General features: G+C 43.7%; 1 protein-coding gene and 1 long non-coding RNA gene across 3 annotated transcripts in view; one reads left to right on the top strand and one right to left on the bottom strand.

Annotated features, from left to right (window-relative positions):
- The window catches only part of THSD1 (thrombospondin type 1 domain containing 1), a 33,165-nt gene extending 6,068 nt beyond the window's left edge, over positions 1 to 27,097 (top strand). The window contains exons 3-5 of one of the 2 annotated variants that reach the window (XM_026493190.4): positions 1,164 to 2,129; positions 11,926 to 12,084; positions 18,722 to 27,097. In XM_026493190.4, coding sequence (XP_026348975.2) covers positions 1,164 to 2,129; positions 11,926 to 12,084; positions 18,722 to 20,100 — 2,504 coding nt within the window. In that variant the 3' untranslated portion in view covers positions 20,101 to 27,097. The remainder of the gene's footprint in view (positions 1 to 1,163; positions 2,130 to 11,925; positions 12,085 to 18,721) is intronic. The other variant, XM_048215541.2, reaches the window with a different exon arrangement.
- On the bottom strand, positions 437 to 18,784 carry LOC125281791 (uncharacterized). The gene is made up of 3 exons (XR_007188903.2): positions 18,701 to 18,784; positions 9,663 to 11,477; positions 437 to 3,074 (listed from the first exon to the last, which is right to left on the bottom strand). It is a non-coding gene; the product is annotated as an uncharacterized LOC125281791 (long non-coding RNA).

The raw sequence follows: 27,097 nt of genomic DNA on the forward strand, positions 1-27,097 counted from the left end.
TTTCTCACTTTACTGTCTCCGTTTCCCCCAAATACCGAAACACCAGAATATGATTTTTTAAAAAAGGAGCGAGAGCACGAGCAGGGGGACAGAGGGAGAAGGAGAAGCAGGCTCCCCACTGAGCAGGGAGCCCGATGTAGGACTTGATCCCAGGACCTTGATCATGACCTGAGCCAAAGGCAGACGCTTAACCAACTGAGCCACCCAGGCGCCCCCAGAATATGATTTTTTTTTAAAGGTTTTATTTATTTATTTGACAGAGAGAGCACGCACAAGCAGGGGGAGCGGCAGGCAGAGGGAGAGGGAGAAGCAGGCTCCCTGTTGAGCAGAGAGCACAAGGCAATGCAGAGCCCACAGCCAAAGGCAGACCCAGCCACCCAAGTGCCCCCAGAATAGGATTTATTTAAAAAAAAACAAAAGTCACCTGAGTGAATATGAAGATCTAATTGGCTTTATTAAGCAATTCATGAATCGGGCAGCATCCCATGTAGCAAGCAGGGATGGCCTGAGGAGTTGTACAAAATGGAAGGTTTTTATGGGAAGGAGGGTGGGGCAAGAAGTTATTAGCAAAAGAACAGAAAGGATTGTTTCAGGCCCCATGTCTTCTTCGTGTAGGGGGTTGGGGGGAAGGGGGGTGTGGTCAGCAGGTTTTTAGTCTTTGAGGTAATTTAGTGTGGACAGGAAATTTCAGATTGACTGTGGCAAGGCCACACCCCTGGGATAGGTTGAAACTGTTATTAAGTCTTGGTGTGCTGTCATGGGGGGGCAAAAGTGCCCCTCCGGGGCTTGTTTTCTTTTTAACAGATTAAAACGAGAAAAGTGAGGTATGGGATTTGCATCTTGAGAGTTGTCAGTTGTCGTTCTTGCTTTATAGATTTTTCACTGCAGATGTGCTCCGTTGTTGAGTGTGGTGCATTCAGGGTGTTTATCGGGAATTCCTTGTTTTAAACATAACCCCGAAAGCCGGACATGCAGGCCCAGAGCCCTGTTGGAATGGGAACGGTGCAGGGCCCAGCCCCCAGGATCCGCGCTCAGCATCATTCCACCTCCTCTTCGGCTGAATTCAGACTCCTCTTACGTATAAAATGCTGTTTTCTTCGATGTCACCAAGAGTGCTGCTCCGCGATCCCTTTGTAAAACCAATTCTGCCCATTTCATTTCAGTTCTTGCAGAAGCCGAGCATCTCCTCTTGGGAAAGCCAGGCCATGTAGCGCTAAGCAACAGCACGGTGTCTGTGGATTTCCGGCATTTCGGTGGTGCCAATGGGACGCTGAGGAACGTGTCTATCCTGTTGTTGGAGGCCAACACCAATCGGACTGTGACCACCAAATACCTCCTGACCAACCAGTCCCGGGGCACACTCGAGTTTGAATGCTTCTACTTCAGGGAGGCTGGCGACTACTGGTTCACGATGTTTCTGGAAGCGGCAGACAACAGCACTCCAGTCCGCCAGGGGGAGCAAAGTGCCTTTCTCAAGGTGGACTGGCCCGTCTTTCACATTGACTTGAACAGGACATCCCAGGCGGCGGAAGGCACCTTCCAGGTGGGCCTTTTTACCAACCAGCCACTGTGCTCCTTCCCTGCAGACCAGCCTGACATCTTGGTGGACGTGGCCTTTACCAACAGTCTGCCCGAGGCGAGAACAAGTCCAGGTCAGCCGCTGGAGATAAGAACCAGCAAGAGGACAGAACTCTCTCAAGGTCAGTGGGTTGAGTTTGGCTGTGCGCCTGTGGGGCCGGAAGCCTACGTCACGGTGGTGCTGAAGCTGCTTGGCCGAGACTCGGTCATTACCTCCACGGGTCCCATCGACCTGGCCCAGAAATTCGGATACAAACTCGTGCTGGCGCCGGAACTCACGTGTGAGTCCGGGGTGGAGGTCTTGGTGCGGCCTCCACCCTGCGTCTTCGTCCAAGGCGTGATAACGGTGTTCAAGGAGGCCCCCAGACGCCCTGGGGAAAGGACCATTCAGCTGGCTGAAAACAGCCTGACCTTGGGAGAGAGGAGAACGGTATTCAACTGCACTTTGTTTGACATGGGGAGGAATAAATACTGCTTCGACTTTGGCGTTTCAAGCAGAAGCCATTTTTCCGCAAAGGAGAGGGAGTGCATGCTAATTCAGAGAAACATAGGTTGGTATTGAGATCTAAAAAATTTTTAAATCAAACTGTTGTCTTCATGCCATCAAAATTATTCTTTTGAATTTAGGTGAACTTAATTTTCTGTAAACTGTACCATCATTTTTGTGGTTCACTCCTCATCAAGTCCCAAATGGCATTGTCATTCTTATCTGAAAAATTAGAGTAACGGGAAGCCGACCTACCTCAAAGAGTTGTGAGCATTGAATGAAGTACGTGTGCGCAGTGCTCAGAGTAGTGCCTGGCGCAGAGGAAGCACCAGGAAACCTTAGCTGTGATTGCATTTTTATCTTAAAAGTTATATTACTACATCAGTGGCAAGTCCATGGCAGGTATGAGCAGAATTCAAAGTTAAATCTCAAATTGTATTTGGTTACCTTCTGGCTTCCTCCAGCTGAGCATGTCTCTTTCCTGTTTCCTCCTTCATTGCAGGAATGAGTTTCTTTAGAAGTGAGATTTCAAAGCAAGAGTTCTAAAAACTCCAAATTCTCAATTCTTTGCGTAATGCCCTACCTAGTCACAAAGAAGTGGGGTTATTGCAATTCCACCCATGCCCCGTGCTCCTCATTGCGTTTCTTTTCCTTTTCCTGGGTGCAGGCCTGGTCTTGGCAAGAGGTTCATCTGGCAGAGCTTGTCTGGTTTGCTTATATCTTCATCCCTGCTAAGCCCCAGGCCCCCTGACGGCCCAAGCCTCTGACTGTCTTTGGAACCCCAAGTGTTTCTTGCTCCAAATTCACCCATCTCCTCACCTTAGAAGTCCGTTTCCTTTGACTCTGTTCCCTGCTGGCACGTACCTCTCCATCCCGCCTGGGTTCCATGGCCCATCCTTATTATCTCTCTCCTACCAGTAGCCGAAACTCCTCTGCCCTCTTTTCCTTCCGACGCACGGATGCAGCCCTCTGCCGGCGCCCGCTGCACGCAAGCTGCATGGAAGCTCCCCTGCAGGTGGACAGGAGCACCGTGAGTGCGCTATGCCTCCCCCCTCAGCTGGACCCACCGTGCTTCCCTGACCAGCTCTGCTCCTGTTCTCTAGAACAGCTCCCCTCAGACCTCAGCCCCTGCCCCCCGGCTCACCCTCAGAGCTGAGTCCGTCTCCTGCCCCCTGGGGCAGCTGGCAGCCCTCAGGTACGGGCTCCCTCAACCTCCCACCAAAATGTCTGTAAGCCTGCAGCCATTGGTCCCCTTTGCTGTCACCGTGGAAGAAGTGTCACCCCTCCAACGCAAGGTCAGCCTTCCTCTCCGCTGTGGATCCTATCAGGAATCCTCTGTTCATCATTATCCCTCTCTCTCCTCTGTCTCTAACGGTCCCTTGACCGGCTCACTCCCATCAGCTTTGAAATACCTAAAAATACCTTGATTCTGTGACATCACGCTGGACCTGCACCTGCTTACCTCCCACTCCCCTGACCATTCCTTCGTGGACTCCCTTGCCGGCCAGTTCTACCGCCTGGGCTCATCTGTTAACTGCTGGACTCCTGCATCTTACACTAGATCCTCTTTTTTCACTCCTCACACACCTGCTAGGTGATCACCATCCTGGTACGACTCCCCGTTGGCATCTCTCCCTGGCGTCTAAGTGCTGCCACGTTGCTGTGCCCCTCACATGTCTCTCGGGCATCTCAGAGGAATTAGACTCATCATCTCACCCCCTCAGCCTGCCCCTCCATACAGGCCTTCACCACCCATTTCATTGTTCAAACCAGAAGCCCAGGGGTCTTCCTCTTCTTCTTCACCTCCTAGAAATAATAAGTCACTAAGCCCTATGGGTTTTGGCTCCTCGGTGTCTGAACCTTGGCTTAAACCTCCATCATCCCTTAGCTAAGCTATGGCAACAGATTCCTCATTGATTTCAGTCCCTCCCACCATCCACTTCATTCTCTCACTGCAGGCAGAGGGATTATTTAAAATTCAGGTCAGCGGAGGCTGTTCCCTGCTTAACACCCGTCAGTTACCTCCCTTGACATGAGGATGAGAATCCACAGGACCCCCCATGGCCAGGCTGCCCAACCCACAGTCACTGTCTCTGGGCTGGAGTCACTACCCACCTTCGCCTGGTTGACATTAACCTGTCCCCCAAGTCTCCACCTGGGTTACTCTTCCTTGACCCCAAACTAGTTAAAGTCCCTTGCTGTAAGCTGGCACAGCATCCTGCATCCTTCTCTCAGGGCATCGATCGTTTCGGTCATCGCTTGTTCCGTGTCTTTCTCCCCATGCCCCCCACCCTTGTGCCCACCATCCCCCTGATGGGGGGAGCTCATTTGGTGTGAAGAGCCAACTTGTGCTACCATGAAGCTATTTGTGATATTTATTTGGCCCACTTAGTATGTCTGGTACATTAATAGGTGCTCAGAACACGTTTTATTAAGGTGAAAATTGAACACACTGTGGCCAGTCCAGGTATTAGTAAGAAAAATTGTATTCAAATAATTTAATCATTCAAGACAGATTTGCCTTTTCAAAAGAAGTTACTTGTTAGGAGAAGAAAATCTAATTGAATTTAGTGGAAACAAACCTAGGGAAATAAAGATATTGGGGCCATTTGATTAAACACATTGGGAGCAGGAGGTCTACTTTGTGGTTCTCCCAGCTATTGGGGTTTCCACAGATTCTTCTACTTGTCTAAAGACTTAAGTCCTCCCCCCGCCCCCCGCAGCAGCAGAGACAAGACACAAGAGAGAGGCAGAACAAAGGAGTGGTTCTTTGTGTTTCTAGGCTGAGGGTGTTGAGGGGTTCCCCATGGGGCTGCAGCAACTGGGCACAACTGAGGATCAGGGCTGGAAGCAGTGCCTAGGGGCTAATGCTCGTGGAGACCCCAGGAGTGGGACCACCCCCCACTGGCTCGGACTCCAGCCAACCAATGACATTTATGCTAGCAAGGGGGCCCTCGGTGCCTTCCTGTGTTTTAGTATAAATATTTCTGACTTAATCTTGTTCTCTTCTTTTCATTTTCCACTCAAATTGACAGTTAACTTTTTTGGGGGGGCAAATGGTATCATTCAGGGACCCCAGTGAAGCCCCCATGACTTGTGCGAGCCACCGCCTCCACTGATTTCTCATTGGTTCCTTTTGAAAATGGAGTAATGTGTTTGATATGTTTGTCTCTTTTTCCAAATATGTCCTCAGACCTGAAGATAGTATGTAAATAACAATTTACAGAAAATGTATAATAGATGTTGCCACAAGTGATCTTTTTTATGATCTTCATTTATCCTACGTGGTGTGAATGTTTATATTTTTCTCTGCAGAAATGTTAACGTATTTGGCAATGGGGTGCTGCCTGAGATCCTGCCAGCGGAGTGTTAGTGATAGATGACACAGCACTTAACACCTTACAAAAATAGAGAATTCCTAAATTCTGAACACATCTGCCCAAGGGTTTCAGACAAGGGAGTAAATAAATTTAGGGCAAAACTTGATAATTTTTTTAAAAGATTTTATTTATTTGTCAGAGAGAGAGCATGAGCAGGGGGAGTAGCAGGCAGAGGCAGAAGCAGGCTCTCTGCTGAGCAGGGAGCCTGATGTGGGACTCGATCCCAGGCCTGGGGTTAAAGACCTGCGCTGAAGGCAGAAGCTTAACCAGCTGAGCTACCCAGGCATCCCACAACTTGATAATTAATAATAGAGTGTATGAAGTCATAGTCACATCGTTGTTGTTGTTTTTAACTTCGTTTTTTTTTTTGATAAATGAAAAGTATATTTAATATGTAGTTTCCTTGATAATTTAAATTTTTAGACTGTCTGGTTTCTGTGGTTAGATGGTCTTGTTTTTCCTTCATAATGACTGACAAGAGCTTTTTACCAAGAACAGGAGAACTGTCAACATCGTCAGTTCTTTTCTATTTGCGGGTTGTGTATTATCTTTAATTCTCTGCCAAATCTTTTTAAGCCACTTGTCCATCTTGTGAGTTAGTTTACCTCAAACTAGAAAATATAATTTTAAAAATTCATATAAGCAGACCCTTAGATGCTTCAATACTCCACGGTTCTCTGAAAGTGAATGAAACAGTAAACCCTTCCAAGAGTAAACTCTTCTTTTGGAATTCCTTAGGAATATCATTTCAGGATATGTGACATAATGTGTGTGATTATCTGACATAATGAAGCTAATGTTTATATAGTGATTACTTTGTACCAGGAGCTGTTCTAAGTGATTTATAAATATTAATCTATTTAATCTTCATAACAACATTTGGTTTAGGTTTATTATTTTGTCACTTTTATAGGTGAAGAAATGGAGACACAAAATTAAGTAATTTGCCCAAGGTGAATGGTGGTTAAGTGGCTTAACCACTACTAGTGGTTGATTGGCTTTTTTCCATTATTGTGTACTGCCTCCCGTACAATCAACTATCAATTCATGTATTAGACAATATAAAGCTTTTAGACTGAAAAAAGTTAAAATATTTCCTGCTCATCTCACTGGTTTATCTCGTGCTGTCCACCCCTCTTGAAAGACATATAACCCACTTTGGAATCCACTGGTTCAGGCACAAGCCTGATTTAGCCAATGTAAGCGAGCCTTGTTCTATGCACAGAAAATCTGAACTGCTTATCCAGGTGTCTTTGCTCCATTTGCTGCTTTTAGTTACTCACTCTTGTCTATAGAACTTTCTTACCAGCATGTTTTGTTTAGTTGCTTTAGTTTCTTGAACGAAATGTCTTCCAGGTGTGAATATTTGGGGGGCTGTATTCTTTCAGATAGTCTTGAGGTGTGGAAACAAATCTCCCTTTTCCTATTCCAGACAAATTTTGCTCATTCAGAATTAATACCCTCTGTAGTAGTCTCAGAGGTATTTATCCTGGCCAAACAGGTTTGTTATGTAGTGTGAGTGCGTGTATGGACATTTAACCAGGACGAAACAGAACAGCTTTCATTCATGAAGTAAGAGTATTTGAAATATTGGCCATCTTGCTCTTCATTTCTAAGAAATGAACTACAGGTCTCTTATGCCTTTCCATTTGCCTAGTATTTCCCTCAAAGTTATTGGTAGAAATCTTCAGGGAACAGATGGAATTGCTAAAGGTATTTTTAAAAATTTGCCGGATTAAATTTGTTAATTGCTTTGAGTGATTTCCTTTGTTTCCTGTTTGATTAATTTGGTTTAGAAATAAAAGGACATAAGATGTAGCTTCAATGTTTATTTATTTTTTATTGTTGCTTGTCCTACAAGCCATGATTTTACTTCCAAGGGAAAAGGACACAACATTTCAAAATGTAATTTTTGACATTAAGATTCATTCTTTTATTAAACCTTTGATTTCTTTCTGGCCACTACTAATGGAATTTTTGTTTTTAGTTTGACAAATAACTTTATATATTATATTTATGTAAATTATATTTATGTAAAGTAAATAAGAGTTAAGAAAGAATAACAAAAAGATTCTTAGCATTTGCAATTCTACCTTTTGTGGTCTTAAATATGAACATAAGGATAAACTATGCATTGACTTAATTTTCAATTTAGATTTCTCAGTAGTGGAATTCCCAGACTTTTCAAAAATAAATCACTAAACTTTGACTCAGAGAGACTTTCATATGAGACTCCCAAAGCTTTTGCAAGCAGAGGGGGCTTAGTGTCTGAAAAGCTCTGAAGCTTAAGGACAAAGCTGGCTCATTGTTCTTCCATCTGAGGAGCTGCAGTGTGATCTGAAGACACAGAACCAATATTGTGTTCAGTTGGACCTCTGGATGGAACATAATTACCACACCTCAGTTGATGTTGGTCCAGGATAGAGGTTGTAATGCTCCCACTCTTGTGAAAATCCCATAGACTTTTAATTGCTATAAAGAACTCATATTCCGTGACTCACTCCAAAGATTGCACCATTTGGATTACCTGAGAGTATATTTGCCCTATGTGTTCTCCTCATGTTTTTGTAGTGCTTTCTATACCTTTGACTGTATCAAGTTTTTGTCCATAAAAGCAAAAGAAAGACTTTTATACAGAGGGTGTTGTGGTACCTGTGGTTGGCATGACCTGGGTCTTGAGGTTAGATGGGTACTGATAGAGAAGGGTCTTAGGATAATTTTTTAGATTTTTAATGTTTAATTATTCTATCTGGCAGTGATTACATATATGCTTGGAAGAGATGTTTGCATGTGTCAGTCAGTAATAACTGTTTTGGGAGTATTTTGTTTGTATTTTGAAGCTCTGATGTTAGGAACATCCCCATTTAGTGTTGTTAAGCTCCTTGCTAAATTGACCCTTTTGTCATTATGTAACATCCTCCTTTATCCCTGGTAGTATTTCTTGTTCTGCAGTTTATCTTGTGTGATATTAATATAGCTACTCCAGTTTTCTTTTAATTCATGTTCACAGGTATAACTTCTCCCATCTGTGTACTTTTAACCTATTTGTGTATTTATATTTAAAGTAAGTTTTTTAGGTGAACATTTTTTTTTAATTGAGTGTAGTTGACACACAATGTTACATTAGTTTCAGGTGTACAACATTGTGATTTAACTTCTCTATGTATTATGCTATGCTCACCACAAGTGTACCTACTGCCTGTCACCATACAATGCTATTACAATATCATTGACTATATTCCTCTCCATGCTGTGCCTTTTATTCCTGTGACTTATTCAGGTCATAACTGGAAGCCTGTATCTTCCACTTCCCTTCATCCATTTTTCCTAGGCCACCACCCCCTTCCCTGTGGCAACTGTCAGCTTGTTCTCTGTGTTTATATGTCTAATTCTGCTTTTTATCTGTTTATTCATTTGTTTTTTAAATTCCACATATGAGTAAAATCATATGGTATTTGTCTTTCTCAGTCTGACTTATTTCACTTAGCCCTATAAGTCTATCCATGTTGTTGCAAATGGCAAGATCTCATCCTTTTTTGTAGCTGAGTAATATTCCATTGTATGCATATGTGTGTGTGTGTGTGTGTGTGTACTCACACCCCATTTTCTTTATCCATTCAACTATCAATGGACACTTGGGTTACTTCCGTATCTTCGGTATTGTAAATAACGCTGCAGTTAGTGTTTAAGTAAGTTTCTTTTAAATAACATATAATTGGGTCATGCTTTTTTTACCCAATCTCACAATCTCTGTCTTTTAATTGGTGTGTTTAGAGTATTTATATTTAGTCTAATCATTATATAATTGGATTAAGATCTATCATCTTGGTAGCTTTATGTCTGTTCCATCTGTTCTTTGTTTCTTTTTCCTTTGTCTGCCTTCTTTTGTATTAATTGAATATTAATTCAATTTTAAGGTTTATACCATAAATATTTTTAAGTGGTTTACACCTTAAAATATTTTTTAGTGGTTATCCTGGAGTTTACAGTATATATCTTTAATTTTTCTTGATCTACCTTTGAATAATAATATTTTGCTTCACATGTAGTATAAGGACCTTATTAACAGACACTTCCAATTCATTACTCCCATTCTTTGTGTGATTGTTTTGATAAATTTTGCTTTATATATGCTATGAACACATAATACTATTTTTCTTTAGCAATTATATTTTAGAGCATTTAAAAATAAGAAAAAAAATGAGTTTTATCCTTACCTTTATCAATTACATTTCCAGCACTTTTCAGTTCTTTCTTCAGATGCAGTTTTTTTTCTGGTATCATAATCCTTCTGCCTGAAGGATTTTCTTTTAACATTTCTTCTAGTGAAGGTCTGCTGGTAATTAATTTTATTCATTTTCGTTTGTCTAAAAAGTCCATTTCTCCTTAATTTTTGGAAGATATTTTCACTAGATATAGAATTCTGGGTTGGTCATTTTTTTCGTTCATTACTTTAGAGATATTACTCCATTATCCTTGGTTTCCATGACAAGAAGCCTGCTGTATTTCTCATCTTTATTCTTTTGTATGCAGTGTTTTTCCACCTTCCACCTTCTCTCCTGCCACAGCCTTCAAAGTTTTCTAGTTTTGGTTTTTAACAGTTTAAATATACTGTGTCTGATTTTTGCTTATTTGGGTGTTTTGTTTTGTTTTGTTTATGTATTTATCCTGCCTGGTGTTTTCTGAGCATCTTGATGTAGCTTGGTATCTTTCATTAATTTTGGAGAATTCTTGGTCATTATTTGATTCTCTTTTTCTCTTCTGGGATTCTTAATTTGAACAATAATAAATGATAGACTATTTGATATCCCCCTCCCAGCTCTTGGGTATTCTATTATGTTTTATTCACTTTTTTCAATCTTTGTGTCTCAGTCTGAGTGATTTCTACTGACCTGTATTCAAATTTACTCTTTATATCCTCTGCTGTGTTGAGTCTACTGAAAGAGCGTTCTTCTAGAAGGCATTCTTCATCTTTGTTACCATGTTTTTCATTTCTAGAATTCCATTTGCCTCTTCTCAATTTACAGCTCTCTAATGAAATTTTTCCTCTGTTCATCTTGTTCACCTTTTCCACTAAAGTCTTTAATATTAATCATAGCTATTGTAACTTCTCTCTCTGATAGTTCCAATATCTGGCTCACATGAGAGGCTGGTTCTCTTGATTACTTTATCTCTTGATAGTTTTTTTTTCCTGCTTTTTTGTGTGTCTCATAATTTTTGGTTGAAAGTTGGACATCTTATTTAGAACTATAGACACCAATAAATAGTATTTATGTGGGGAAATGGCATACCGTGTTTTTGCTAGGCCTTTAGTGTGGGGATTGGGTCGATGTACTAAGGAATTAAGCTGTGTTTGGGTTTGTGTGTTGCTAAGGCCATCCTCAGGACACGAAAGAGTTCAGACTTTTCTAATGTTACTTTGCAGTTAGGGCAGGAGTTGGCTTACCAGAGGGTTTTCCTCCATGCTTCTGTTGCACCCTCAGCTTTAGGCTTGAGCCTGCACGTAAGAAAGGTTTTCTCCTGTCATTCTCGACCCTGCCCTAGCAGTAGGTTGTTGTTATCGATACTTGGAAATTGCTAGCATGCTACAGGCATTGGGTGATGGGACCTGGAGAGCTTTTTATTGTTCCAGTTCATCCTTAGTCTTAGATAAATGCTGTGCCCCTGAGTCTCAGGGATGGGGCCTTCTTGATGATCTTGTCCCTCAACAGTGATAGAAGATCTCTAATAGTCTAGGCCCAGTATACTTTTTGCTCCTTTCCAGGGGTGAAGGATTTCCTTCTTTTTCCATTCCCTAGCAGCACTATATCTCAATTGGTGTCCTCAGAATGACAGGGCTTCTGCTTTGTCCCCAGGGGTGGAGGCTTTTGTTGATAGAGCAGATGAGAAGAAGGATCCAGGTGAGGTTTGTATCTTTCCCACAGTGCCACTCCTTCCATCCTCAGGCCTCCACCGCAAGGGAGGCTTTCTCTGGTCTTGCACCTACCCTCAGTCCTTCTTGTGAGCATTTGGTGGGATCCATGAAGAAGAGCCTGCAAGTGGGTACAAATTCTCATTATGTTTGTGGCTCCCGGGGATTCTGTGTTCTCATGCTAGACCACACTAAGCTTCTAGCAGTTCATTACATTTTTAGATGACTTCTCACCAGCTTGTGTGAGGCTTGGTGTCTACCCCAGGAAGCAGTGTTTGCATCCTGTCTTTCCTTAGAGGAGCCTATCTTTCCTTATATTTCAGGCCATTTGGTTGCCCTGTGACCTTTGCTCTCTGATGGGTTCCAAAAAGGTTAACATTTTGTAAATTATACAGCTTTCCTTTGTTTTAAGGGCTGTTAAACACTTTTTCCAGCTTTCCACATCTTTGGGAATGTTTTTATTTACTGACTTCAAGGCCTGAGATTTGAGTTTGCTGCTTCATTTGGGTGCAGTTAAATTCTGATTCTCAAATGAACTAGCATTAAAAGCATGGCTAATGTCCTTGCAGAAACTTGGGGACTGTGGCAGCCGTGGAGCCAATGTAGTACCACGTGTGGGGATGGTGTCAGAGAGCGACGCCGCGTGTGCCTGACTTCCTTCCCCTCCAGACCTGGCTGCCCTGGAATGTCCTCGGAGACCTCCCTGTGTTCCCTGGAGGAGTGTGCTGGTAGGTATCCTTCTTTCTTCGGGAATCTTTCCCCAGAGGGACTGCTGAACCTAAGCCTGCCTGAAAATCACCAACCTGAATTCAGAGGTGGTCTCATTGACACTCTGTTAGTGCTGCTGGCTTTACTAAGGCTATATTCATTAGTGTACCTATGACTGCGAGTAGCTTGTCAGTGAGATGATGGGATTGAACACTGTGGAAGATAGGGTAATGATAAGCAAAATATCTAAATTCAAGATTCAGACATATGAAATCATTTTTAAAAACACAAAAACAGGGATTATCATTTCTTCTCAGGATATTTTTGATTTTCTTTTGTTTTCTTATTTATCCTTCCTTCACTTCTCCCCACCAAAATTGTGGAAGAACATCTTACCATCTCAGAGAAGCCTGACAGCACCACATTGACCATTATTTGTCAAAATGGGCAAGTCACCCCATCTTATCCCCTGAATGGCCTTACATTTATTCTTTACTACCCCTACCCAGGAGGAGAAGGTGGGGAGATTTCTTCTTGTCATCACCTAGACACTGGCCTTTCCTTCATCCTTTCAACATCTTGAAGGCACTTGTAGGTGCTCACTGAGTATTTGATATAAATGGTTTATAGATGTGATGTTGACATGGCGTAGTTAGGTTTGCTTCAGCTTATGGAGTTGAATTCCATTCATTTGCTTCAGGTTATAGTGATAAGAGTCCTTGCTCTTCCCACATACCATCTCACCTACTGATCTACAGCCAGTACCCCATTTAATTTGCTGGCCTTTGCTCTGGTCCTGAACCTTAGATAAAGTCCTCTGTCCAGTTCTGACTTCCTCCATTCTCCAATTCCAGGTTAGAAAACCATCCCTAGTTCCTTGTCCCTTGGGATCTAGAGGAGTTAGATGTTTTTCGTGTGTGTTTGGATCTTAGAGCATCTTTTAGCCAAAACCACCTAGCAACAACACCTTGGCCAGTGTCCCCACCTGTGACCTTGCTATCTACTTTTTCCAGCCAGTACTGTTGGCCTTGTTCCCTTTATTCCAGCATCCTGAGGGTATTTTTTCTTCTGTTTTTCCTAAGACTTAGACTCTTCTGCTAGCGCTTAGTCTGCCCCTCTTCTTTAATAATCCCTTGGCCATACTCTGAATCTATTCTTTCTCTAGTTATATCTCATACTATTTTCTAAGGCTCTCTTCTCTGTCAACTCTTTCTTTATAAGTTTCCTTCACTTTCACAGCTCCTTTCTTGGGTATAACTATCTTCAAATACATCCATTCGTCTCAATTCTGGGATGGCATATTGTGTTAAGATGTTCGAACCATCTAGAGTTCCATAGTGAATGAAAGAACAAATGAATGAACTTAAATGAATTTAAAGTCAATTGTCACTGGGTTCTACGGCCCCTTTAGAAGTGACAACAGTATCAACCATTTATTGACCATCTGCTATGTGCCAACACTTTAAATACATTATCTCACTTATTTGGGACTCTGTAGCATAGAAAGTGTAACTGACCTGCCCAAGATCAAAAAGCTAGAAAGCAGAGGACTAGATCTGACCCATAATAGGCTACCTATCTTGAATACTTTGCCTTTCTACACAGGCCAGTCTAGCTTCTGGAAGCATCAACAACCTGAAATTAGTAATCATTTTTTAAAAGATTTTTATTTATTTATTTGACAGAGAAATAGAGACAGAGAGCTGGGGGGGGGGCAGCAGGCAGAGGGAGAGGGAGAAGCAGACTCTCTGCTAAGCAGGGAGGCAGATGTGGGACTCAATCCCAGGACCCTGGGATCATGACCTGAGCCAAAGGCAGACGCTTAACCGACTGAGCCACCCAGGCGCCCCATGGAATTAGTAATCATTTTTGAGAATATGTGTAATTATTTCATGTTCTTATGTCTTAATTCTTTAATATAGGGTGGGAACTAGAAATTTATATATTATGAATTAGCAAAAAGGGTAAGAGCTGTAGGCATCCCCACTTCTACTATAAATGGTCCTCAGATAAATGCTTATGTGGATAAAAATGATCATTTCTTCCAGTGTTCTTCCTATTCAGCCTATTTCATACTCTTTGGAAATGTAAAGATCTGTTCGCAGACTGCTTAGCATCAAGAAATCTCCTTCACTCCAGGTGAAGGAGGGAGTAGATGAGGCAGAGAGGGCTGAGGTCAGTAGCTCTTAGGCTTTTCTCCAGCCATGGTTTTGAAGACAGCCAGCCACAGTCAAAGGTAACAGCTAAGTAAAGAGGTCCCTGAGGTGCAATTGCATTGCTGCTCCCCATGGACATAAGTAGCCATTGCACGTGAAAGAAGCGGTAAGTCAGGAAACAAGTCTTTCATCATGCAACTGTGTTCACTTGGTTGAGAGCTTAGAGTTTTGTTTGGCTTTGAAAGGATGTTTTTGCATCAAGCTCTATGTTAGTTTGACCATCTTGTTCAAACATGAGAGTGGGAGAATCTGTTGCCATTGTGCCCACATTCCATCTGGTGGGATATTGATCATTTTGCTGTTACCGTTTTAAATGAATTAACCTAGCATTTTTGGATACCAACTATGTGTAAGTTACTGTGGCTGGGGTAGGAATATATAGATAAGACATGTTCCTGTGTGGAAGGTGTTTATGGTATAGTAGCTCTGCAGAGACATAAATAGGTGTAATATACAGTACGATGTAGAGCCTGCAGTGAGAAAGGTGTCTGCAGCTTGCTATGGAAACTTGCAGGGGTGAAAATTCATGCTGAGAACACCTCCTTTCTTGGAGGTGGTGATATCTGAGCTAAAGTTTGAGAGCTGAGTAGGTGCAACCCAGGTGAGCTAAGTGAGAAAGGGAATTTTAGCAAAGGGTGCAATGGATGAAAACCTGGAAGAAGATGGCACATTAAGAGACCCAGAAAACTGAAATTAGTTTAATATATCTAGAGCATAATATACCAGGAAGGAGTGGTAAAAATGAACCTGAAGAGGTAGACAGGAGTCAGATCCTGAGGGACCTTGAGGGTTTGGCCTGTATTTCAGCGGGATTTCTCTCAGCTGTAGTGTGGAGAAGACATTGGAAGGGGTAGGAGTGGCAGCAGAAAGGCCTGTTAAAGGTTTTTCGGTAGCCCAGGTGAAAAATGAAATGATGGCAGTGGAGATGCAGAGGAGAGAAGGACTCAAAGACTCTGGATATGGTGAGTGATGAAGAGGGAAGCATCAAGGATGAAAACCAGGATTCTAGTACTGGCAACTGCGTGGACACTAGTGCCATTTCCTTGAGATTGGGTATATTGGATGAGGCACAGATTCTGGGGGAAAGATGATGAGTCTTGGGCATGTGGAGGTGAAGGTGTTGGTAGGACAGAGCTAATGGACCCAGGTTGAGATCTAGATCTCCTTGCTCTAAAGTTCATGTTCTTCTCTCCGAAGTGAGTACTATCATTGAAACCAAGAAGAGATAAGGTTGCAGGAAGTGTTGGGCAGTAGCCTATACTGCAGAGGTCAAGGAATATCAGGACAAAACTTCTTTGAATTTAGCTATTAGATGATTAATGACATTGGCAGAAGCTGTTTCACTGGACTCCTGGAGGCAGGTCGCAGTAGTCAGAGATGATGATGTAGAAGTAGTAAGTCAGCAAATGTGGACTCCTTTTTCTGTAAGCTTGGCTGGGAAGACAAGGAAAGGTATGAAAGTTCTAGAAAATTCTTTTTAAAGTGAGAAGAGCTTGAGCATGTTTCTGTGGAGCTGCATAGGGGAGAAGCTAGAGATAATTGGTACAGAGGGTTGATCCCCCGGAGTAGGGTGACCTAGAGAGCATTTGATGGACTCGCCTTTATAGGAAGATACTTCTCCCACTAATTCCATAGAAAAAGAAATGAATAGAAGTGTGTCTGCTCCTAAGTTTACGGGGGAGAAGACAGCAGAAGAAGCTGGGGGAGGGGTATACTTGCCTGATAGCTTCTATTTTTTTGTGATCCAGTGGAATTCTGAGGAAGAGGGTAGGTAGACTGCTTGGGGAAAGTGGTGAAACTTGTAGGGGATGGAAGAGTGAGTTGCTTAAGAACCTGTGGAAGGATCTGCAGGCAGTCGAAGTCGGGGGCTGTCAGTATACAGAGGCGCTGGCCTGCATGGGTGTATTATTTTCTACATCAGTGCTCAGGGCCGGGGTGCAGCAGCTGATAATTCATATGCCTTGGTTTATCTAGGGATGGACTTTTGCTGTAGAGCAGGGAAAGTGGTATGTCTCAGTACTAGAGGTCAGAGAGTTGAGGTTATTGGCAGGAGAATGGTTTATGTGATGGATCATGAGTGTAGGAAGAGAAGTGAGCCCAGGAGTTGGCTGGCAGATGGGGAGAAAATGAAGGGGTTGGGGAATCAGAAGTGGCAGTGAGGTTGAAAAACTAGTGTAATGGTGATGAGTAAGTGAGGGGAGGATACAGCTCAAAAGGGGGCTATGAAGTTTAAGATTTCAGAAGAGGAGCAGCTGCAGACAATGGGAAAGTATGATATGTTGGGTGGGCACTGACGTTGCCCAGATAGGCCTAACTAGGGCATGGTGAGGAAAACTGAGACCCGGGTGCTGGTGACCGATGACTGCCATGAGGTTGGGAGGTGACCGTGTTGAGGGAGGGGTGGTCTGGGTAGATGGCATGGGCATCAGAAGAGTAGAAGACACCTCGGATATCACCCTTAACAACATATTTATGGATATGTTTCCTCAGACAAGGAAAACAAAAGCAAAAATAAACAATTGACACTATACCCAAATAAAAAGTGTTTGCATAGCAGAGGAAACCGTCAACAACACAAAAGGGCAACCTACTGAATGGGGGAAGATACTTGCAAATGATATGTCCAATAAGGGGTTAATATCTAAAAAATATAAAGAACTTATACAACTCAACACCAAACAATCCAATTAAAAATGGGCAGAGGATATGAATAGACATTTTTCCAGAAAAGACATACAGATGGCCAACAGGCCCATGCAAAGATGCTCAGCGTCACTCACTAATCATCAGGAAAATGCAAATAAAAACCACAATGAGATATAACCTCACAGTAGTCAGAATGGCTGGTATGAAAAAGAAAAGAAATAACTGTTGGTGAGGATGTAGAGAAAAGAGAACCCTCGTGCACTGTTGATAGGAATGTAAATTGGTGCAACCACGGCAGAAAACAATATGGAAGTTCTTCAGAAAATAAAAATGGAAACACCATATGATCTAGTAATTCCACTACTGGGTATTCCTCCTGCCAAAATGAAAACACTAATCCTAAAAGATCTATGCACCCCAATGCTTACTGCAGCATTATTTACAATAGCCAAGATACGGAAGCAACCCAAGTGCCCATCAATAGACAAATGGATAAAGAAGAGATGGTGTAAATATCAATAGAATATTACTCAGCCATAAAAAGGTTAAGATCTGGCCATTTGCAACAACATAGATGGACCTAGAGAGTATTATGCTAAATGAAGTAAGTTAGAGAAAGACAAATACCATATGATTTCATTTATTTGTGGAATACAAACAAACAAAAAATAGACTCTTAAATACAGAGAACAAACTGGTGGTTGCCTGAAGGAGGTGGGTGGGATGGATGGACAAAATAAAGGAGATCAAGAGGTACAAACATAAAATTAGTAAGTCACGGAGATGCAAACTACAGCATAGGGAATATATATATATATATATTTTTTAAAGAGTAGAACTTTTATATGGAGGTGAAAGAGTTCGTTGAAAATGGCAATCAGGAATGAGGAGAGTGGGGAACACTCCCTGCTGCTGGTCCTGTTTGCTTATAAACAAAGTATGTGTCACAGTTTCCACCCAAGAGGGTGGGCAGTGGGAGGATGGGTCATGGACATGACACACAGAACTGGTGCTGGTAAGACTGTGCAGAAGAAAGGGAGAGGACAGGTGACTGGAAGGGCTTGAAGGGTGGACAGTGACAAGGAGGAAAAAGAGGTGAGGGTGGTGGCGTTAGCTGGTCTCAGGTTTCCAGGCATTTCCGTGGCAATGCAGGCTGAGGCCCCAGGTGGCGTCTGAGGCTTGGTGAAACATTTTGATGACGTGGGACAAACCAGTTGGAGAGAGCAGGGAAGAAAAAGACAAATCGATGTCCCATGGAAGGAAGCAAGGGCAGTGGACAGCTGGAAACAGAAGAGTGAGAAGCAGAGGCTTCAACCCTCCGGAAAGACAGTTCCTGGATATTAGAAGGGAAATTCCAGTTGCGTTACATTGCCTAAAGACTTATTTTCGCCTATTAATTTCTCAAAATATAAAATTTAGGTACAGCCTACGTGAATTTTTAGCATGTCGGGTTTCATACTTGGTAAGAATTTTCCGATGTGCATCTCAAAAGTACATTTAACCACAGCCCGAGTGTACTTTATCTTAAGCAGAAACCTTGGTTTTACCTTGACACTTTACTTGCGCTGCTGCTTCGTGGAACATTTGAGCTCGCGAGCCCCGCAGTCACCCTGATTGTGGTCTCTCTGCTCCCATCATTTCTGTGGGCCCTGTGCTTTGGTCTGGTTGTCCTTGTTGTTTCTTTCTTGAACTGCTAGAGAGTCCGAGCCAGCCCCCCCCCCCCCCCCCCGGCACCTTAAAACCACGCAGAGAAACAATACTCGAGAACACATACCTGTTCTTCCTTTCCTCGTAGCTTTCCAGCCGTCCAGCGCGTCCCCTCTTCAGCCCCAGGGTCCAGTGAAGTCCAACAACATCGTGACCGTCACGGGGATTTCCCTGTGCTTGTTCATCATCGTGGCCACGGTCCTCATCACGCTGTGGAGGAAGTTCGGCCGCGCCCCCAAATGCAGCACGCCTGCGCGGCACAACTCCATCCACTCCCCCAGCTTCCGGAAGAACTCGGATGAGGAGAACATCTGCGAGCTGAGCGAGCCCCGCGGCAGCTTCTCGGACGGGGGCGACGGCCCCGCGGGGGGCCCCGGGGACGCGGGCATCCCCCTGACCTACAGGCGCAGCGTGCCGCTGTCGCCCGAGGACGACGCCTCGGGCAGCGAGAGCGTGCAGTCCACCGCGCAGAAGATCATCCCGCCGCTGTTCAGCTACCGCCTCGCGCAGCAGCAGCTGAAGGAGATGAAGAAGAAGGGCCTGACGGAAACCACCAAGGTGTACCACGTGTCTCAGAGCCCCCTGACGGACACGGCCATCGACGCGGCCGCCGTCCCGCCCTTAGACTTGGAGGGCCCCGAGGAGGCCGCCGCCGGCAAGTTCCGGATCAAAGCCCCATTTCCGGAGCAGCCTGCGGGGGGCGCCGCGCCCAGGCCCCCCTCCAGGCTGGACCTCCCCGCCTGTCCTGCCAGCTGTGCCGTCAGCCCCAGCCAGGCGGTGATCCGCAAGTCGGCGCTGAGGCACGTGGGCGGCAGAGGCGCGCTGCCGGAGAGGAGCCACCCCCGGGGCTCCCACTTCAGGAGGACAGCGAGCTTTCACGAAGCCAAGCAGGCGCGGCCGTTCCGGGAGAGGAGCATGTCCACCCTGACTCCTCGGCAGGCCCCCGCCTACAGCTCTAGGACGCGGACCTGGGACCAGGCGGAAGACCGATTCCGGCCTCAGAGTCGAGGCGCTGCCCCGTTTCCTGAGAAACCGGACCCTTTCCAAGGGGCAGGGGCGACCAGAGGTCCATTAAGCCCTCCCCCTAAATCCTACACCCTGGGGCAGCCCGCGAGGAAACCAGACCTGGGGGACTGCCAGGCAGCGTTCACGGCGGGAGTGGAGAGAACGGAGCCTCACAGAGCTCGGAGGGGCCCGTCCCCCAGTCACAGGGGTGTCTCACGGAAGCAGCCTTCCCCCACTGTCCCCAAAGATGGCTACCAGAGGGTCAGCCCTCTGAGCCCTTCTCAGTGTAGAAAAGACAAGTGTCAGAGCTTCCCGGCCCACCCTGAGTTCGCCTTCTATGACAATACGTCGTTCGGCCTCACCGAGGCAGAGCAGAGGATGCTGGACCTCCCGGGCTACTTTGGGTCAAACGAAGAGGACGAAACCACAAGTACACTCAGCGTGGAGAAGCTGGTCATCTAGACCCAGATCAGCGTGAGCCTTCACACAACTGGGGTCCTTTGCCCAGCTCCTGGTCTCAGCTGCTCAGACTGTTCTACGGTCTGTATTAGGTAGCCATTTGTACATTAGGATTGGGTGGGGAGGAGGTAACTCAAGTGTGCGTATGTTTTAATTCCTAAGGAAGAAGTTACTTATCCTGAACTTTTCCCTTTGTTATCCTAGTGCTCTTGGTTTATTACTAATAAGTACAATAATAAAATTTAAACAAGAGTGAAATAGGGCTTGGTCTCTCATGTGGATGTGAAAGAGGGCAAATGTGACGTTAAGTATGAAGTGCTTTGAACACTTTCTTGGCAGCGTCCAACATGAAGTAAATGTGGGAGTCTCCACAATAATAAGGGCTGGAACAAAGTTAACTTGTGAACACAGCTCTGAATTATAGTTTATTAAGTTATAAATACTTAAGAATTTAACTCCTCCAGGGGCAGTATTGAATAGATTGCATGTTAAGCTGAAAGACTGATGCTACAAGATATTCCAGAAGAACTTTCATGCCAGAGTTGGGTGATCTCTTCATGGTTTTTTATGCAACAAAGAGTTCTGGTGACTTGACACAAAATTATGTAAGTTAATTCAGCTTTGGAGAAATAATGTAAGAAGCTGATTGTTCAGGTAGTGATTCAAATGAAGACCTATCCATATACTCATCATTGTTTGGAGCAAAAAGTATATACTTTAGAAAGGAAAGTATTATCTCTTGAGAGAATCAACTAGAACATGGGCAGTGGATGCTGGCAAAGACACTGCCTGGCATTAGGATGCTGACTATGTGTTCCTGGATCAGACTGGCAGCCAAGACCCTAGAGGGTGTCATTCTGAAACCAGTGTGTTTATGTTTCTAAAGATGACTTTATCATGTTACTCAGACAGTATGTGAATTAATCTCAGGTATATGGAAAGCGGACAGATGAGATTGTGATTTTATAGCTAAGTTTTTTAATTGGAAGAATGAAGTAAAGAAGGAATAGAGAAAATAAGTCTTTTAGAAACAAATCTTTTGTTTTCTGCTTCAGTCTGCCTACCACATTTACAGGTGAAGAATTCGATTCCCAATGAGGGGAATTAACTCCTGCCGGGTTGGATGAACACGGACTCATATTTTTATTCTAATGACCATTCCCTTTGTACAATGCCATCGCAGCCTTTACAAGTCTTCCCTAACAGCAGGGACTTCAGGAGAAAGCTGGCCATTTTAGCAAGAAGAGGGCACAGAATGATGCCTTTACTAGTTTTTCCCAATGGAAGGAAACTTTCTGCTGCTTGATGTTAGGACCGGTCTTGCAACTTGCTTTGTTTGGAAGTGAGGGCTAAACAAGAACCTAAAGGTTGGGCTCTTTCCTTGAAGTCTGTCATCAGGTACCACGTGGGCACTCTTCAATCTGGTGTACTTCCTTTCAGCCCTTGAACCTAAGGCCTTATCTGCACAAGCTTGAGTAGCTGCACTTTCCTTCTTGTTCACCATGACCTCTCTAGCTGCCACACCCACCTTGCCTTTTGCATTGTTTTTCTTCTTCCTTTTAGAATTTATCAGGATGTCAGCCTGCTGGTGAGGTTTCAGGGACCACGGGAGAGAGTGGAATTAGGTGGGACCAAAAGTCATAAATGAAATTTCTCTTATATCGTTGCATTACCACTTCATTCGTACCATTGTTCAAAATTAAAACATACTTCCTTTTGGAAATGCTTTAATAATAACTATCTACCTTTCAGGAACAGGAGGAGTAGATTATTCGGTGGTATCTGACAGCTGTTATGTGCTGATGCAAAGAAGAGGAAACCAGACTTCTTAATCTACATTTTCTTGGTTTACCATATTAGAAAGCTTTGTTCTCTTTCCAAATTCACAGGCTTGCATGCCAGCTTTTGAGGACAGAGGATATATGCTCACTTGTTCCACACTTCACAGTGAATTTCCCTACAGTGTCAGACTAAGACCAAAACAGCCACAAGGAAGGTGAAAATTAGAGAAAAACACTCTGAATGGAAAGATTTTCTGTTAAATCATGTTCTTCCCCAGTATATCATGCATCTAAATTAATATAACAGGGAATTTAATATCAGTGTGTAGCCTGTTCACCACCTACCTAGCACAGTTTTCTGTGGCTCTAATCAAGAGTCAATCTCTACAATTCAGAGTTAAGCTAATTTTGCCCTTGTTTCTGAGAAAGAGAAAAGTAGATGCTTCAGCATTTTCTTGGTGGATAAGTGATAAACTTCGTTAGAAATAATCTCCTACAGAGGAATGTGTTCCAAATGAAAGAACAAGATAAAACCTCAGAAAAAGACCTTAATGAAATGGATATAAGTAATTACCTGATAAAGAGTTCAAAGTAATAGTCATAGAGATGCTATCTGAAAATGGGACAAACGTGGATGAACACAGTGTTCATGAAAATTCCAAACAGACTTCTGGGAAGGAGGTGGAGTAGGAGGATCCTGAGTTCACCTCATCCCATAGGCATCCCTAGATAACAGCCACATCAGTGCAACTAACCCAGAAAACAAGCCCAAAGACTGGCAGAATAGACTTTCCACAGTTAATCATAGAGAGGAGACCACATTGAAAAGAGTGGCAGAGGTGGAGATGTGGTAGGAAACCAAACTCCCGGCAAGACCGCAAATGGGAGGGACACAACAAGCAGGAAGAAGGGAGAGGAGCAGACCCCACAACAGGCAACCCAGGCACAGTGGACCTGCACTGGGAAGATGAAGCCCCATAGCATTTGGCTTTGAAAACCAGTGGGGCTTAATTTCATGACCTTTTATACCAGTAGGGCTTAACACCGAGTTCTTTAAAAATCAGTAGCCTTAGCTCTTTGAGAGCCAGAGGGCAATAGGAAATTGAGTCCCTGCCCTTGAAGAACCAGAATAACAATCCCACTGAAATAAGCACAGAAACAGCAGTTTGAAAGTATCTGGGGTATAGCTGAGGAGGATTTAGTTACTAATCTCAGAATGTATACTGGAAAGCAGGGATCTTTAGGCAACTGCTCCCAGAACAGATGTCTAGTGGACAGCCATTTCTCTCCCCTGGGCCCCAGCATAGATACCTGGATACCTGCAGACACCAGTATGAGCACTCCTTGTACCCTACTAACACCACATGCCCCGTCCCCACATTCTCCTGAGAATCTCTCCCACCCAACCTGCTGCACTCAGTAAAGTCCCTCCAAAGTTCCCCTGCCTCATCTCATCCTACAAACAGCTCTGGCAGGAATTGGTGCCACTCCAAAGTGCCACTCCTGCCCTGGGGAGTGCACTCATAGTCCCAGCAGTCAAACCTTATAACTGGCAGTGCAGAGAGTGTCCTGCTGATCAGTGTGTCTGCAGCCCAAGCAGATGGACTGGGGGTAGGCATCTGATCTTACTGCTGGCCCTACCCACCAACAAAAACCTCCTGGGGGCAATACACAGAGAACATCCTGCAATTTGGGCCACCGCAGCCCTGGCAGACAGAGTGGGGACAGGCATCTGGTCTGACTACCAGCCCCATCCACCAACAAAATCCTCTCAGAGGATGAGGCAGGGATAACATCCTGCAAGTTGGTGCTACTGCAGCCCCAACAGACAGACTGTGGGCAGGCATCTGGCTTGACTGCAGGCCCCATCCACCAGGGAAAGCCTTTCAAATGACGAGGCAGGGAGAGTGCCCTGCAGTTTGGTGTGACAGCAGTGACAGCGCATGTGCTGAGGGCAGGCATCTGGGCTGACTACTCACACTGTCCCACTTACAAACCTATAGCAAACCCAAACTGGCTCCTTAGCAGTACAGGGACCAAAACCTGCCTGCAACAGACAAAATGGACCACTGCAGATGACTGGACTGAAGGCAAACCAGGCTCAGCCACAACAATAAGGTGCATACAACCCATACAGGAAGCACCAGAATTGCCTGGTTCTGGCGAACAGGGGACATTGCTCTACAGGGCACCACAGAACCTCTTTTTCATAAAGTTACGACTTTCCAGATAAGGAGACATAACTGACTCTTCTAATACATAGGCACAAACACAGAGAGTTAGAAAAATGAGACAGGAATATGTCCCAGATGAAAGAATAGGACAAACCCACAACAAAAGAGCTAAATGAAAGAAAGACAAGCAATATGCCTGATACAGAATACAAAGTAATGGTCGCAAATATACTTACTGGATTTGGGAAAAGAGTGGAGGGCCTCAGGGAGATGTTCAAAAAAGGGACAGAAATATTAAAAAGAACCAATCAGAGATGAAGAACTGAATAACTAAAATGGAAAAAAAATATACTAGAGGGACTCAATAGCAGATTAGAGGGGGCAGAAGAATGGATCAGCGAGCTGGAAGACAGAGTAATAGGAAACAACCAAACTGAATAGCAAGAGGTAAAAAGAATAATAAAAAAGAGAATAGGTTAGGGGAATTCAGGGTCATCATCAAGCATAATATTATTTGCATTATAGGAATCTCGGACAAGAGAGAGAAAAGGGGGCAGAAAACTTACTTGAAAAAGTAATAGCTGAAAACATCCCAAATCTGGGGAAGTAAACAGACATCCAGATCTAGGAGAAACAGCCCCCAACAAAATCAACTCAAGGAGGTTCATACCAAGACATATAGTAATTAAAATTACAAAAAGTAGTCATAAAAACAAAATTTTAAAAGCAGCAAGGAAAAGAAAATAGTTCTGGGAAGCATAGACATTTTAATGATGTTTATTCTTCCAATCCATGAGCATGGAATGTTTTCCCATCTCTGTGTCTTCTTTAATTTCTTTCATAAGTGTTCTATAGTTTCTAGAGTATAGATCCTTTACCTCTTTGGTTAGGTTTATTCCTAGGTATCTTATGGTTTTTGGTGCTATTGAAAATGGAAGTGATTCCTTAATTTCTCTTTCTTCAGTTAGAATATTAGTGTATAGAAATGCAACTGACTTCTGTGCATTGATTTTGCCTTATTGATCCTGCCATGTTGTTGAATTGCTGTATGAGTTTAATAACTTGGGGGTAGTGTCTTTTGGGTTTTCCACGTAAAGCATCATGTCATCTGTGTAGAGAGAGAGTTTGACTTCTTTGCCAATTTGAATGCCTTTTATTTCTTTTTGTGGTCTGATTGCTGAGGCTAGGACTTCTAGTGCTATGTTGAACAATAATGATGAGAGTGGGCATCCTTATTGTATTCCTTTTTTTTTTTTTTAAAGATTTTATTTATTTATTTGACAGAGAGAGAGACAGGCAGTGAGAGAGGGAACACAATAAGGGGGAGTGGGAGAGGAAGAAGCAGGCTCCCAGGGGAGGAGCCTGATGTGGGGCTCAATCCCAGAACAGCCGGGATCACGCCCTGAGCCAAAGGCAGAGCCACCCAGGCGCCCCTCCTTGTTGCATTCCTGACCTTAAGGGAAAAGCTCTCAGTTTTTTCCCCATTAAGAAAGATATTTGCTGTGGGCTTTTCATAGATGGCTTTTATGATATTGAGGTATGCTCCCTATATCCCTGTACTATGAAGAGTTTTAGTCAGGAGTGTATGCTGTATTTTGTCAAATGCTTTCTCCACATGAATTGAGAGGGTCATATGGTTTTTGTCTTTTCTTTTATTAATGTGCTCTATCACGTTAATTGATTTGCAAATGTTGAGCCACCCTTGCATCCCAAGAATAAATCGCACCTGGTCATGGTGAATAATCCTTTTAATGTACTGTTGGATCCTAGTACATCATTAGTCTCAGATGTAGTGTTCAACAATTGAAATTAAATGACAGCATATTTAAAACTCATAGTGTTATGTAAAGGCCTTGTTTCTCCAGATCCTACCAGCTGGGTCATGGTTTGGACAAAAAGACTAGTGTGGCATAGTCAAAAGCATGCAAGTTTAATTCTCGCCCTTCCCTTTCTAACTGTGTGATCTTAGACAAGTCACTTAATCATACGAGCCTCTGTTTTCCAAATGTAAAATGGGAATAATCCCTACTTTTGCTACTGGTTCAAGATGGGGAGCACACATATTTATTCCCTCTTCCTCCTAGGACTCAACTGTAAACTATATAAAGGAATACAAAAGGTACAATATCAAAAACCGTACAGAGAACAAAGGATAAGTGCTATCAGTGAATTTCTGGAAGACAAAGTTCATGGGACAACACTGAATGAAAGAAGCTATAGCCCAGGATATGCTTGGAGGGTCTTGCAGAAGACGAGGAAGCCTCCCTATGTGCTAGAACCTGGCAGAGGTTGGAGAGTCTGGGAGGTTAGTAGAGTGAAGAGAAGACAGGGGACAGTGAAAATCTGTATATTCATATTTTCATATTCATAATTCGTATTTTCATCCTCCACACTACTTCTCAACTCTGGTGCCAAGAACCCCCAGCAACTAGGTGCTGAGCCACAGACAGAAACAAAACCAACTAGAGGGGGCTTTTCTAAAGACACTGAAGGATCAATCTGAGAAACGTGAGCAGTGGAGTCGTCGCCAGTGTCCAGCACAAAGCCATCTAAATTCTGGCATTGGAGAGGTCTCAACATAAGGATCAGGCCTCTTACTAGTCACCCCAGATTGAAGCCTGCCATTCAGCAAGTTCCACACATGTGCTTAGAACCCCTAGTCAGCCTTGCTCCTGTCTCATTCTTAAGAACAGCCTGACAACTGAGAATCACCAAACATTTGAGAAAAGCCTACAGTATGATGAAAAAAAGATAAACAGAGAAAAACCAACCCCAGAGGAAACATACAATTCAGGGAAGATAAGAAGAGTCAAAAACCCTACAAAATTAATTATTTGTCACCAAAGAGATGTGAAATGTTATTCTCTCTATGAAATAAAAACATGATGCCATAAAAAGGAAGAATCAGAAAATGGGACAGATGGGCTGCCTGGCTGGCTCAGTCAGTAGAGCATGCGACTCTTGATCTCAGGGTTGTGAGTTCGAGCCCCACATGGGGTGTAGAGATTACTTAAAAATAAAATCTTAAAAAAGAAGAAAAGAAAA

The sequence above is a fragment of the Ursus arctos genome, unplaced genomic scaffold (genome assembly GCF_023065955.2).
Source record: "Ursus arctos isolate Adak ecotype North America unplaced genomic scaffold, UrsArc2.0 scaffold_10, whole genome shotgun sequence".
In the NCBI taxonomy this organism is placed as follows: domain Eukaryota; kingdom Metazoa; phylum Chordata; class Mammalia; order Carnivora; family Ursidae; genus Ursus; species Ursus arctos.